The sequence below is a fragment of the Ochotona curzoniae genome, unplaced genomic scaffold (assembly GCF_017591425.1).
Source record: "Ochotona curzoniae isolate NIBS_2020 unplaced genomic scaffold, NIBS_Ocur_1.0 scaffold_4505, whole genome shotgun sequence".
Lineage (NCBI taxonomy): Eukaryota > Metazoa > Chordata > Mammalia > Lagomorpha > Ochotonidae > Ochotona > Ochotona curzoniae.
In genome coordinates, this window is record NW_024467118.1 from 47673297 (window position 1) to 47688379 (window position 15083).

The 15083-nt window shown below is 49.2% G+C and overlaps 1 protein-coding gene across 6 annotated transcripts in view; it reads right to left on the reverse strand.

The window, feature by feature from the left end:
- Nucleotides 1-12001: 12001 nt before the first annotated feature.
- Nucleotides 12002-15083, reverse strand: part of ACSL1 (acyl-CoA synthetase long chain family member 1) — a 64824-nt gene continuing 61742 nt past the window's right edge. For all 6 annotated transcript variants that reach the window (XM_040966269.1, XM_040966267.1, XM_040966268.1 and 3 more), the window contains 3 exons: nt 14573-14674; nt 14391-14462; nt 12002-13693 (listed from right to left, as the gene is read on the reverse strand). In XM_040966269.1, the coding sequence (XP_040822203.1) occupies nt 13553-13693; nt 14391-14462; nt 14573-14674 (315 nt within the window). In that variant the 3' untranslated portion in view covers nt 12002-13552. The remainder of the gene's footprint in view (nt 13694-14390; nt 14463-14572; nt 14675-15083) is intronic.

The window sequence follows — 15083 nt, forward strand, 5'->3', positions numbered from 1 at the left end:
GTTCCAGCTGTTTCGCTTCCCATCCAGCTCCCTGCTTCTGGCCTGGGAAAACAGTGGAGGACGGCCCAAAGCCTTGGGACCCTGCACCAGTGTGGGAGACCAGCATAAACTCCTGGCTCCTGCTCCTGGCTTCACATTGGCTCAGCTCTGGCTGTTGTGGCCACTTGGGGAGTGAACAGACGATCTCTCATTCTCTTTGTAATTCTGCCTTTAAAATAAATGAATGAATCTTAAAAAAAAAGAGATTTCACTGTGTTGTATGCACATCCCTGTGGAGCTGTAGTTCATTGCTCTTCAGTGTCTTTGCAATGCATGATGTACCAGTTTTATGGTCTAGTGTGTGAATACAGTGCTTGTGCCGTCTTGGGACCACCCACAGGGCACTGACTGTTCCTGGAGGTGTCTTACAGGGTGCCAGTCTTGAGCTTGTCTCTGGCTTATTGCTGTGCAGAATATCCTCATGCTGAACTTGACATTATCATGCCATTTTTTTGCATGTTGTTTTACAGTTTAATTTACATTTCCATTAACAGTGTGTAAGGTTACTTTGCCCAGGCCTGGCACGGTAGCCTAGAGGCTACTAAAGTCCTCGCCTTGCAAGCACCAGGATCCCAAACGGGTGTCAGTTCTAATCTGATTGCTCCACTTCCCATCCAATTCCCTTCTTCTGGTCTCTGAAAGCAGTGGAGGACAGCCCAAAGCCTTGGGACCCTGAACCCACGTGAGAGACCCGGAAGAAGCTTCAGGCTCCTGGCTTCAGATCCACTCAGCTCTGGCCATTGCAGCCACTTGGGGAGTGAACCAGTGGATAGAACATGTGTCTCTCTGTCTCTCCCTCTCTTTGTATATCTGCCTTTCCAATAAAAATAAATCTTTAAAAGATTATTTTGGTCCCTTCAATCATCCATATTTAGAATTTCCAAGACTTTTTACATTTGGCTCTCTCTAGAGTTCATATATTAAACTATTGAGTTTGCTTTTTTTGCTTTTGTTTTCAATATTTATTTGAGTTATGCAGAGAGGGGGAGAGACAGAGAGTGAGAGATCGTCTCTCTGCTAGTTCACTCTTCACATGGCCACCTCGGCCGGGGCTGGCCAGACCCGAGCCAGGAGCGCATTTCCAGGAAGCGTGTGGTTTGCTTTTCCCTTCAGCTGGTCATCTGCCGGTTGCTCATAGCCCATTGCTCTTTCATCTTCCGTGAGACACTTGTTCATTCTTCCCAGAAATCCTTGGGGCAACTGCAGAGCCAGGCAGTGGCCCTTGGGCCGGGCAGTGGCCCCTGAGGGGCTGAAGCCAGCCTCTCCACCACCAGGCAATGACCCGGGTTCCCTGAATCCCCATGAGCTGTCCCCAGCAAGAGAGTACGTTGAGAGCTCTGAGTTCCAGGAACAGGGACCAGCCAAACCACAGATGCCTGCCATTCTGAGAAACAAAATGTTCCCGCTACAACGAATGAAAAGGGGTCAGCATTTCACATGGACAAATAAACTCAAGGGCCTGGTAACATGGCTCAGTAGCTAAATCCTCATCTTGCATGTTCCGGAATCCCATTTCGGCGCTGGTTCATGTCCCAGCTACTCCACTTCTCATTCAACTCCCTGCTTCCGGTCTGGGAAAGCAGTAGAGGACGGCCCAAAGCCTTGGGACCCTGCACTCGGGTGGGAGACTTGAAAGAGGCTCCTGGCTTCAGATTGACTCAACTCTGACTGCTGTACCCGCTTGGGGAATGAACCAGCAAACGGAGAATCTTTCTCTGTCTCTCTCTTCTCCGTAAATCTGATCTGATTTTCAATAACAATAAATAAATATTAAGAAAAAAAAACAAGCTCAAGCCACACAAGCTTCGATGATATAAAGGAACTCATGCGCAGGTGCCAGAAGGGGCTTGGAGCTCCGCTGGGTCCCTCTTGCTCTCCCATCAGTCCTTCCCTCAGCCTGAGTTCTGTCATCAGCACCCTGGCCAGCATCATCATCCCCAACAGCAAGAACACCAGGCTAGTGCCCACGTGCTGGGTCGCCCCTGCTCCGTGCCCATCTTACTGCCATGCCACCATGCCACCCTCCCTGGGTGAATGCTTGCCAAGCTCACCAGCCTTGCGTTAGTAGGTTTGGGGGGTGCTGAAAAAGGACAGCTGGGATTCGGGGTCAGGAGAAGCAGGGGTGCATCACAGGAGGGGGGTAGAGGGGACGTGAGCCCTGCAGGTAATGGGGAGGGGGGCTGAATGTTTTTATCCCACAAACTATAGGCTAAAAGAGCTGTGGGGACTCTTGCACGGTTGGGTACACTGAGTGAGGGGGAACAGGTCTTCCTGGGGAGTGGTTTGCCGCCTAAGAAGATGAGGCTCCAAAAACGGAGAAGAAAGGAAGGGCAATTAGACAATAAGCTTATTTTGGTGCTAAAAAAAATTGGAAGCGGATACTTTTTTTTCTCCCCTAATACACATTTTCCATGAGCTTTCTGGATGAGACCAGCCATGTCCAGGGCATATGGTTGTACACTTAAACACCTTTTGTCTACTAGTTCCATATTTTGGAATCATTAGGCTGGTATGTAATTGCAAATACTGTTCATTTATCCTACAGAATAACCTTGGAGACAAGCGGCAATGAATATGGCTCTAGCTTGGGCAAATTCTTCCTTCTAGTGAGCATCTATGAAGTTTGCTGTTCAGCATTGTGTCCACCAGGGGGCAGAGAAAGAAAAGAAATAGAGATTAGAAAAAGTAATCACTGCTTGTTTTTAAACATATTAAATATTGGTTTAAAGCCAACTTACCAAAACTAATAACACAGATATTCTAATTTCTCTTGCCTAATTAATTTTCTCCCTTCATTTGAATTATATTCTTCCATAATTTATCAAATCCATTACTGTAAATTTTTTTAGAAGATTTATTTTATGTGTCTGGTGCAATAACCTAATGGCTAAAGTCCTTGCCTTGAGTGCGCTGGGATCCCACATGGGTACCAAACTGTGTCCCGGCGGCTCTGCTTCCCATTCAGCTCCCTGTTTGTGGCCTGGGGAAACAGTCGAGGACAGCCCAAGGCCTTAGAGTGCTGCTCCTGCATGGAAGACCTGAAAGAAGCTCCTGGCTTCAGATTGGCTTAGCCCCGGCCATTGTGGCCACTTGGGCAGTGAAACAGTGGACAGATCTTCCTCTGTCTCTCTTCACTTTGTATATCTGCTTTTCCAATAAACCTTTAAAAACAATATAGAGAGGAGATACAGAAAGAAAGATATTCCTTCTGCTGGTTCATTCCCCAAGTGGCTGCAACAGCCAGAGCTGAGTCAATCCAAAACCAGGAGCTTGTTCTCTCATGCAGGTTCAGGGTCTCAAGGCTTTGGGGCATCCTCGACTGCTTTCCCAGGCCACAAGCAGGGAGCTGGATGGGAAGTGGGGCCGTCAGGATTAGAACCAGCACCCATATGGGATCCCGGAGCACGCAAGATGAGGACTTTAGCCACTAGGTTATTCTGCCAGGCCCTGTTCCTTAAACTTTTTAAATTATTTATGAGAAAGCAAAAAAAGGAAGAGACAGAGAGAGCAAACTGAAAGCAAAAGTGAGAGAGAGGTTATCCATCTACGGATTCACTCCCCAAATGGCTACAATAGCCAGGTCTGTGCCAGGCCAAAGTCAGTCACCAGTAACTCTATTCAAGTCTCCCAGAAGGGTGGTACTCGGGCCTTCCTCAGCTGCCTTTCCAGGTGTAGTAGAAGGGAACCGGATCAGGTGTGGAGCAGCCAGGACTTGCAATGATGCTCTAATGCGGGATACCGGAGTGACAAGCAGCAAATTAACCTGCGGTGCCTCAACACTGTCCCCCCATTGCTGTAAACTTTTGTTAGGAGCAAAGTATATAATTTTCGGTTACAGACAGGAAAATAATTTATTTTTCCACCTTGCCTGTTTACCCTCCTGCAGTACCTCCTAGCTATTGGGTGCCGAAAATACCTCCCTCAACTTGGCAGTTTAATAAACTGAGGTTGTTATCTGCTTTGGACAGGCCAACCGCTCAACACTGGTAACTATGACACTGCAGAAGGAACTGGAAGCTTTGGGGGCGGACGGGAGGGGCAAAGGAGGCAGGTCAGGCGTGGAAGATACTTTCTCAGATGTTCCCTTTATACAAAAGAGGAAATAAAAATCTAGAGGGGAAGTACCATTCAGTGTCTTGTAATGTTGGACAGCAGATTTTTTTTTTTTTCCATTGGAGCAAATATGCAATGACATTAAGATCTCTTGGATGTCACATGCTTTCCAACCCTGCCATGGCTCCCTTCCCTGATGACTGAACTTGTTTGCCCTGTATCTGTTGTCCTACTTTTTCCAGACTTCGCTGGCACTGCTCCTACCCAAGCTGAGATCACATGGCTAAATAGGGCTGACCAAGCTGCTGGGACCACACCGCGCCACGTGTTTCAGATTCCATTCCCAGCTGCCCCGAGGGCCGCCGGAGCCTGCTGCCAGAATCCTGGCAGATGCATACATTCCAGTAACACTCAGGGATTCTTTAGCAGACTTCCAATCTACACAGGAAAAAAAAAAAATCAACATACAGCTCAAACTGACATAGGTAGGGCCAAGGGAATACGGCAATGAAAGAGTGGGGGAAGGTAGCCTTAAAGAGCCTGATGTGATGGCTTGACTGAATAATGCTCTACCCCCAAGTGCTGGCATCCCATATGGGTGCTGGTGTATGTCCCGGCTGCTCCACTTCCCATCCAGCTCCCTGCTTGTGGCCTGGGAAAGCAGTTGAGCACGGCCCAAAGCCTTGGGACTCTGTCCCTGCATGGGAAACTCAGAAGCTCCTGGCTAACAGATCAGCTCATCTCTGGCTGTTATGGCCACTTGCAGAGTGAGCCAGCAGATGGAGGAATTTTCTCTCTCCTTCTCTCTGTAAATCTGCCTTTCCAATAAAAATAAATAAACCTTTATATTTTTTAAAAAAAATGGTCTTAAAGGGATAAAGAATAAGATGCCTTCACTTTAGACTTGTCTCTGTTACTCTCTTCTAAGCTTTGGTGAGGGGGAACGCCTTCTTTAGAAGCTGTCCTCTTGTTCACCCAGCCCTTACTCTGGGTGGCATTGAGAATGCACACAGTAGCAAAGTAGACCGTGAAGAGGGTTCTGGGCAAGCTGTTTCCCTCCAGCAGTATTATCTGGAACAGTGGACTCGGGAGAGGCACCCCATTGGCTTCCCAGGTGACATAAGCCCTCCTTGCTAGAATCCTCTCTGGGAGGAGGTGCCCTCTGGCACTGCAGCTCACTGACCAGCACCCTCCACTGCTTATCCTTGTCCTTCAGCACGAGATTGTCATCATCTCCCCACTTCAGCCCACATCTGTGTCAGGCCACAGAGATGCCCTGCAGTTTGTTTCCTGGGCTCAGAGAATGAGGGTGTCCTGAAAGAAAGAGACCCTAAGAATCCTACTGAGCTGCAAGGGGGAGGGGTCTGGGAAGGGTGGTCCCTGGAGAGACAGCGTGAAGGCAACAAAGCAGCGGCTTGCAGTGGGCTCACACAGGAATCTCAGCGAGGCTGCAACACAGCCGCAGAAGGCAGCCACGCTGAATACATCCCAGGACACACGCGGGGCCCTCCAGCTCCTCGCACCTGCAGTGCACAGACCAGGAGCCCTGGCAAAATACCCCGCAGAAATACGGAAGTGCGGGTCAGATTCCAGAAGGACTGAAAATCAGATTCCATGCTGTGCAAGGCCTGGAGGTGGGTGGAGGGTGGGGAAGGGCCTGCTCCCACTCCAGGCAGCAGCTCAGAATTGAGACGAGTTAGAGAAGCCGGAGGGGGCGGGCGGGACACGGATTTTAGAAACCTCCACTCTGCAAGAAGAGCAAGTCAGAAACCAACATGGGCAAACAGGAGGCCGCTGAATCGGTCCTGGCAAGGGCTGGGCCTCTCCCCTCGTGGGACACGGGGCAGCCGGCATGAGGGCTGGAGAAGTCCCGGACTGCATTGCACACTGGGCCCATTTGCAGCGCTGCCAGCAGAGGCCCCTGAAGCTGTGCTGGAGGTTTGGAAAGCTCCGCTGAGGCAGGGCTGCGGACGGTACGAGGCAGCTGTTCTAGTGGGCGTGGGAACTCGCCACTCCCTCTGCACACATTACTTAATCAGAATGTGAGCAGACTGGTTTTCATGCATGCCTCCTGTGTGCCCCATTTGGGTGTCTGTATCAGCTACCTCTGCTGCAAGCTGAGTGCCCCTCCAGTTTGAGCACGTGCAAAAACAGGACGCTGCCCTGGGCTCCAGGCGGGAGGAGGGGGAATCCAGTGGCCTCCGCCTGGGGTAAGGGTAGTGCTGGGGCAGAGAAACTGGAAGCTCAGATCCAGACCATTCCTCCTCTTCTGTTCACAGTAGCATCAAAAAGGAGGGGCTACCAAAACCTAAAAAGCAAAAACAGTGACTTAGAACTGCTAAGCCTTGAGGCCAAGAATAGAAGCCCTTTCACCTGCAGAACTGCCGGCAGCAAGACTTGGAGCTGAGCAAAGGAAGGAAGGAAGGAGAGGACCCGAGGAAGACATCCGGGTTTACACAGGTAGCAGTTTCCCAACAACCCATGCTGAAGGAAGGAGTGAGTTTACAGCGAGTCAACGCCTATTTAGGCATCTCCTCCAGGATGCAGCTGGGAGGGGCCAGTGAGCGTGGCACAGGGTGCAGAGGAGGGGTGGAGTGATGGTGGTGCCTGTGGGTGTGACATGCTGCAGGCTAACCTGGAACTGAAGTCTCCCAGCGCTGGACTCTGGCCGTGAAGAAACCAATTCGAACGGCCATGTCAGAGTTCCTGGGTTTGGCAGCTGGCTTCAGCTCCCTCTGGCTTCCTGTAGATCCTGGCAGGTAGCAGGTGAGCGCTCCAGGAATTGGGTCCCTGCCCACCCCACACGGACAGAGTGGAACTTCTGGCTCCCAGCTTTGCCCTGGCCAGCCCCAGCCAACAAAATAATTTTCTTTTTTAAAAGGGACTTGTAAGAATTTGCCTCTGGCTGGGAACCCTAGGGGATTCTCGCAGTCAGACTTTACTCCTGCAGGAGGGGACTGGAGGCTGCTGAATGGGAGGGACCCTCAGGGCTGGACACAGCCCTCCCTTCCAAAGGTGCTGCTGGAACTTTCCACACTGTGTTCAGGCTGCTCCCCATCAGGGACGGACTAGCAGGTTTCTCTTTGGTTTATTGCTGCTGTGAAAGGAAGTGGCAGCTGGAAATACGGATGCAAGGACAGAGAGGACGTTTCAGAGGCCATGGCTTTTCTCTTCCTTCACCTGTGGCATGACTAACACAGCAGGGAGTTGGGCTGCACAGACCCCAGCATTCACAAGCACCTGAGCGATCAGCATCACCACAGAGGGGGAGGGCTGGCCCAAAAGCTGACCCCAGCCAGGAAAGGCCCAGAGAAAGAAAATCCACTTGAGTCCCTTGCGGCAGCTGGCTTTCTGGCAAGCTAGTGAACCTCTGAACCTTTGTTTTCTCATTTAACAGGGAGATGATATTCCACAGATAGGAGTGTCCTGCTCTTCCCACCCCAGTTACTGCATTTTTCATCTCTGTTCTTGCAAATGGAGCATCCTATAGCCCACCCAGGTCTCTCTACTTAGCCACGGGACTAGTCCTGACACCCTCTGCCCAGCAGCCTTCCCCTCATTCCTCCAACCTTCACTTTCTTTCTCTACAGACTCATTCTCAGTGATACTGTGCTCTGGCCTCTCCCAGCTCCAAAGACTCCACCATGTGCAAGAAAAACCTGGCAGCCCCACATCTTCCTCTAGTTGCCATCCTCTGGTCCACTTCCTGCACAGCATTACATAGTGGTCCACCCTCCTTCTCCAGGACTCATGCAGGCCTCCCCTTAAACACCAGCCCTGCTGGCCCAGGGATGGAGAATGGCCACCACTATCCCACCCCCATCCTTTCCCACCTTTCAATGCTTGTGTTTCATTGCTACAGGTACATGTCACCGTTTGCTCCACTAGGCACACACTCTAAGCCCTCCCTCTTCCTGCCCTGCCAAATAACTTTCAATTATTTCCCTCTATCTCTGCTGCCACCGACCGGGGTCAAGCTGTCACACACACTAGACTGGCCTTACCTGGTCTGCATGCTTCTTCTCTTATCCTTCTGTAGCAGTTTCCAGAGCTGCCAGTTTTCTTCAAAAAAGGAGAAATCAGGGAATGCCATTCCTGCCCTCCAAACCCTTCAGCGAGGGGCTGACGTTGCAGCACAGTGGGTTAAAGCCATTCCCTGAGATGTCGGCATCCCATTGGGCATCAGTTCAAGTCCTGGATGTTGCACTTCTGATCCAGCTTCCTGCAGATGTTGCTGGGGAAGCAGCAGAAGACAGCCGAAGTGCTTGGGCCCCTGCCATCCATGTGTGAGGCCTAGATGGAATTCCTGGCTTCTGGCTTCAATCTAGCCCAGCCAGAGCCATTGTGGCCATACGAAAGATCCGTCTCTCCCTTTCTCTGTTATTTCTTTCAAATGATAATTGAATAAATAAATAATCCTTTAATGATTTTCTTTTGAACCCTGGGTAAAAAAAAAGAGATTTGTGGCAATCCAGCTCTATTCCTCTACGTTCTTTCATTCCACGCTTTCCATTCCTTGTGATGTTTTAGGAACCTGCTCCCTGCCTGCCACCAAGGCTTTCTCAGCCAGTGCCTCTGTGCTTCCTCTATCTTCTCTTGGAGAACACTTTCCCCAAAGCATTGCAAGCCGTGTTCCTGCTCATCCATCAGTTTATTGCCCCTATGGTCACCTTCTCCAAGAGCCCCAGTGCATAAAAATGGGCAACAGCATCACAACTGCTCTCTTCAAAGCAGCCACGACCCTCTCAGATTGGCCACTTGTCTCCTGGTCTGCTGTCTGCCTCTCTCCACTAGAAACTTCTCCAAGGTCCTGCCGCGTGCACCTGACACACAGCCATGCCAGGCCCGAGCTGAGGGTGAACCAGTCCATTATCATCTACGGCTCATCACCCACCCCAGGCTTCCAAAGCAAACGAGGATGTGAGGAAAGAATACAACGCACGCCACACTACACAGTCACAACACCTGTTACCTCTAGACCTTCTGACTCCAGGAAATCCTAACGCAGCTAATAAGCTTGCAAATGGCTGTGACCCAGACTGACATTTTCCTAGCATTGAGTGACTTGCTTCTTCCAAGCTTTTGGTCCTTGGTGACCAGCATCAGATTTAATTTTTGACAAGTCACTGAACTGCACAGTGATATTATACTCTGTGAAGTTAAAGAGCGGACAGTTGTGAGGTGGGGATCAGGTGCTGGTGTTGTATGGCACAGCACGCTAAGTCACTGCCTGTAATGCTGGCATCCCACATGGGTGCCAGTTTGTGTCTCAGCTGTTTCACTTCAGACCCATCATCCTGTTAATTGGCCTGGAAAAACCAGTAGAGAACCTGGGCTCCTGCCGCCCAATGGGGACACCTGGATGAAGCTCCTGCTCCTGATTTTGACCTGACCCAGCCTTGGCTATTGCAGCCATCTGGGGAGTGAACCAAAGGATAAAAGATCTCTCTGTATCTCTCCCTTTCTTAATGCTGACTTTTAACATAAATAAACATATATTTTTTGAAATATAGAGTGAAGGTGTGTCCAGGGCATCCTGAGCTGGGGACCCCACTCAGCTCCAGGGGTGGCAGGGGCTGCTGCTGAATTTGCCTCCCCTACGTGGGCCTCCCAACCCAGACTCCACTGGGAATCAGCTCTCCCAGGCATTGGAGATAGAAGCTTAACACCTAGGGAGTCTGTATGAAGGCAGAGCTGCTTCATGGCCAGGCACACATTGCACAGTTTTATTTCTGTTCTGGTGAGATGGGGAACGATGCATTATGGGGGTTGGTTTGGCTTTGGGGGAGGAAGCACCATCAGACAGATGCACAGGGCTGTGCAGTGAGAAGCACCCGTGCATCAGGAGAATTAAGAATGAAGCCACCGGGCCCGGCGCGGTGGCGCAAGTGGTTAAAGGTCCTCGCCTAGCACGCCCGGGATCCCATATGGGTGCCGGTTCTAATCCCGGCAGCCCCGCTTCCCTTCCAGCTCCCAGTCTGTGGCCTGGGAAAGCAGTTGAGGACGGCCCAAAGCTTTGGGACCCTGCACCCACGTGGGAGACCCGGAAGAGGCTCCTGGCTTCGGATCGGCATAGTATCGGCCCGTTGCGCTCACTTGGGGAGTGAATCATCGGACAGAAGATCTTCCTCTCTGTCTCTCCTCTCTGTATATCCGCCTTTCCAATGAAAAAATAATAAAAATAAATCTTTAAAAAAAAAAACAAAAGAATGAAGCCACCGCCTCCTCACCAGCATCCCATGAGCACTGGTTTGAGTCCCAGCTGCTCTGCTTCTGAGCCAGCTCCCTGCTAATGTTCCTGAAAGGCAGCAGCAGATGGCCCGAGTACCTGGACCTCTGTCACAACAGGGCAGACCTGGATGGAGATGTTCATCAGTGAATGGATAAAGCAAAACAACAGTGGAAGATCATTTGGCCTTGAAAAGGAAATTCAGACACATGTTAAAACATGGAAAGAACCTTGAAGATATTGTGCTGAGTGAAATAAGTCAGTGACAAAAGGACAGATCCTGGAGCATCCCACTTACAGAAGGGTATCAAAAGAGCCAGAGGGATGACTGTGGTTGCCAGGGGCTGGAATGAGAACCTACTATTCTGCAAGATGAAGAATTTTGTAGATGAGAGCATGAGGAAGTGAATATACTTAATTCCACTGGATTGCCCACTTACAAATGGTTGCAATGGTAACTGGATGTGTATTATTTTACCATTAAAAAGAAAACCCAATACTTATGACCAACCTCTTTGCAAGGGGAACTTGGTTCAAAATTTCAAGTGTCATGGAGATCTACTAAGCCCTACATTTATTAGCCTTGTATTTGGTGCTAAGGGAGAAAGAGAAAGGTTATGCCTACACTCCAAACCTCACATTTCCATCAAGGGATGAGAGAAGAGCAGGGAAAAGCAGGTAAGACAAGGTTTTCCCAACAAAAGGGGCAGAATGGACAAAGAACCTTAAGGTGGCTCGGACGCTTATTCCCAGGGTTTGTGTCTTAGAAACATTGATTCTCTAAGTTGGTGGTATTTGGAGGAGGCAACTTTGGGAGGTGAATGGGTTGTGCGGGGCTCCACCTTCCCAGTCTGTCCCATCCACTCAAAGGTTCAGGGGTGACCAGAATCTCGAGGGAGTGAGGGAACATTCATGAGATGGGTACAAAAGCCAGGCTGGCTACCTCTCTGGAGTGCCCTCGCTGCACACTGCTCTGCTCTGCTCCAGGAACCTGCAGAGTCCCCTACCATATGCCAGCAATGCCTTGAGCATGGAGCTAAATCAATCTCTTATCTCCACAAATCTCTCACAGCCACAGCAACAGGATGTAACATCAGAGAAGTGCGCAGGGTGCGAGCTTCAAAGGAATGAGACGCACAGTCCCACACCACACACAGCATTTCAGGGAGGCAGGCAGGAGGCCCTCAACATGGCTATCTTGGAAGAAACCGTGGGTTGATGATAACTTATGGCAAAGGAAATCTTTAAAGTGGAAGAGAGTGGGAAAAAGACATATGGAAAGAAAAAAATGGTTGCTACAGACGAGACACCTCTAATAATAGCTCCACAGAAAGAGAATTACTATAATACAGGAAAATCCAGAATTCAGTCCACCAAAGCATTATGAATGATAGCCAACGTGTCTTGAGAGGAAGCTTCCCAATAAAAACAAGACCCATCTCAACCCTGCTGAGACTGTGTTCTCCACCACATGGGGCTGGCGGGCCGGTGGCCAGAGACATCTGGTGAAAGGCCTGGGGCATTGGCTCAGGGTTAGCTGAGTGACAGGTGAGAGTACCCAGGAAGGTCAGGTACAGTAGGGGAGGGAGAGAACGGGGGTATCTGACTCCAGGGCTGGTGTTACGCTTGCACTGTGCAAACACAGGCCTTTCCGGGTGCTATACCTTAGAGATCACTCACTTCAAATGCAGAAATATTTATTTTGGTTTCCTTCATTGTTTTTGGAAATTCTGTTTTGGTTTATAAAACATAGAAATAGCCAACACTTAAAGCAAACATTCAAAACCCCAGTGTGACAAATTATTGACTTTTTGTGCATTTAGGAATACGTATATGAAGTTAGGCTACCAAATAGTGTTATTACAATGACAATTCATGAGTGCAAACCCTGTTGTGCTTGTATAATACGTGTACTCTCACATATCCAAGACAACTGCTTTAAATGTATAAATCAAAGCTCAATGCAGTCAGACGTGGTAAAGACCTGCAATAAAATAAAACACTGTTAATTTCCCAAATTAACTTAAAAAAAATCCCTTGAGAAGTTAATCCCAGGAAATGATTTTTCCTTATTTCTACACCCTAAATTTTGGCTTGTCAAATACATTTCATAGAAATCAGGTAGCATTATGATATTCAAGAACATCTGCGTATTATTGTCCATTTCAAGTACCCAAGTATATCTAGTCCCTTAATATTTTTGAAGACATGCTTTGCCTGAGAGTTTATTTGGGGAGAAAAAAACAAACACAAAAACAAAAACAAAACAAAAGCAAGATAATCACAACATGATCGTTTGATATGAAAACCACATTAAAAATCTGTTGGCAGATACAAACAGAGAGAGTGGTTCAGTGAAGAGAAAGTGGACAGTTGTTTAGCTATCACAGCTGATCGTGGCAATCCAGGTCATTCATTCTTTCTTGAAATGCTTGTCTTCACTGTAGAGTCTAAGGCAGGTTTTTCGTTAGTCCCTGGGGAGAGCCGGAGGGAGGGAGGCGGGTCCAGGGAGCCGAGCCCGAGTGCATCGCGCTGCGGGTGAGTCAGCGAGTGGGTGAGTCGGTATCTGCGCTGCTGAGCCAGACGCCTTCTCCGGTCACTGAGAACCTTCAGAAATGACAGGGGACTTGGGACCCCTTACGAATCAGGAGGGCCATGTGAGTGCGTGGGGAATGGGGCTAGGAAGGGAAGGTGGCAGGGGATTTAAAGAAAAAACAAAACAGAAGCAAAAACCAAAAAACTTGTGGTCCTCTTGTGACACTCTCCAGCCAGGGCAGCTGTCCTCGCGTGTAAGGGGCCAGCGTCCCTCCAGTGCACTGTGGGCTTTGAGCAGCAGACAACTGCAGCGCGTGCAGTAAGTAGAGCAGACATCTCAGAAAGAGCAAAGTTCTAACCACACGGCTAGAAACACAGGGAGACACACGTGTGGACACCCACCTCTTTACATCGGAGCAAGTCTTAAATAACTTAGTACATTTAGAGTTTCCCCTTTCCAATTGTTAAGGCTCACTTTGGAAATTGTGTACCACCAGAAACATGGTCTGCAACACGAGGTGACTGTAAGGCAGTGTTCCGTTTCCGCTATTCCTATGACAAGAACCCAATGGACAGCCAAGCAGAATGCTTCCTTTCCCACTCTTGCTGTAGTCAAAATTACCATCATGAAGGCCAGCAGCAGGTGAGACCGGGACGCGAAGGGGTGGCATTCCTTTGGAGCTTTTCTCCTCTTCCTTACACCTTGATGGTGGAATAGAGTTCATCAATCTGGGACCTGAAGTAGTTCCGGAGCTCGGGCCTTTTTGCCTTCATTGTTGGAGTTAGAAGGCCATTTTCCACAGAAAATAATTCAGTGTGGAGAGCAATGCCTTTGATCTGCAAAGAAATGAGGCTGTGAAAAGCAGGAAGGGGGTACAACACCACCAACATCTGCAAAGCACTAAGCTCCTGCAGGGTTAAAGATCCTTCCAGGCAGCCAACCCACCCTCTCTGGCAAAGCTGCACAGCACAGGAGTCCTGCCCTGAGCAGAGCGTTTGGGATGGGGAAAAACAAAAACAAAAACAAACCAAAACCAAGAACTTGTGTCCTTGGGTAAAAATCCCTTCCTTCTCCCTGGGGTCAAGTGTTTGATGGTGAAGTTCCTACTTGGAACACCTGCATCCCATACTGCAGTGCCCAGTTCAAATCCCAGCTCTTCCACTTCCTATGCAGCTTCCTGCTAATGCCCACCCTGGGAGGCAGCCGTTGACAGCTGAAGTATTGGGGTCACTGTAGGACATGTGGCACACCCAGACTGAGTTCTGCGCTCCTGGCTTTGGCCCGCTGCTGCCCTGGCTGATGTGGGCATTTGCGGGTGAGCCAGTGGAAGGGATATTTCACGCTGTCTTTTGAATAAACTTAATATAAAAATTTAAACAAATGAAAAAACCCTTCCCTGATAAACCCATGCCATCATTCATTCCTCATCTATTTCTTTAAGTCATCCCATCTTTCTTTTATAATATCTTTGTGTCAAAACTCTTCAGGTCAAACATTTGTCTTAGAGTGTGGGTGTGTGGGCGAAAGTCACACCTGTTCGAACGTCTTCAGCCCAGCCTCCTTGCCAAGTCTCACCATGTCTTCCAGGATAGCTTTCTTGACATCCTAAGAAAGGAGAGAAAGATGGTACTTCCTGTGTTGGGGAGCCCTCCGTGGCCATGGGAACACAGAACAGAGGTGAAGACGTGACGCTGAGCGCTCCCTCCAGGCCTCACCTTATTTCTGCACAACTCCTCAGTAGAGCCTTCAAATCCTTTCTTTCGCGCCCAGGGACGCAACGTCTCCACATCTGGCACCACAATTGCTATGAGAAATGCCTGGAACCCAGACAAGTGAGTCACCACAGGGGTTGGGCTCAACGGCTCCTAGACCTCCTAGACGGCAGTTCTTGATTCCTCTACAGCAGGCTCCCTGGCAGGGCCACCCCCGCCCGCCTTCCTGGGGGAGTTCACTGAGGGCACGGGGAGAGATGCTGGCACTACAGGATAAATCCTGTCAGGAATTTTGAAATTGATGTTTTCAGAGACTCATGGAAACCCTCATTTTAATTTAAATACATTTTTAAAAACTTTCAAAAGAGTGATACAGGAGGCAAATTCTGTCATATCAAAAATACTGTAAAAGTCAACGAGGCTTGATAGATTTGGAAACTTTAGACTTTCTTAAAACCCAGACAATTTTTTTCCGTCCTAGTTGAATTGGAAACATGCACTACCTCCTCCCATC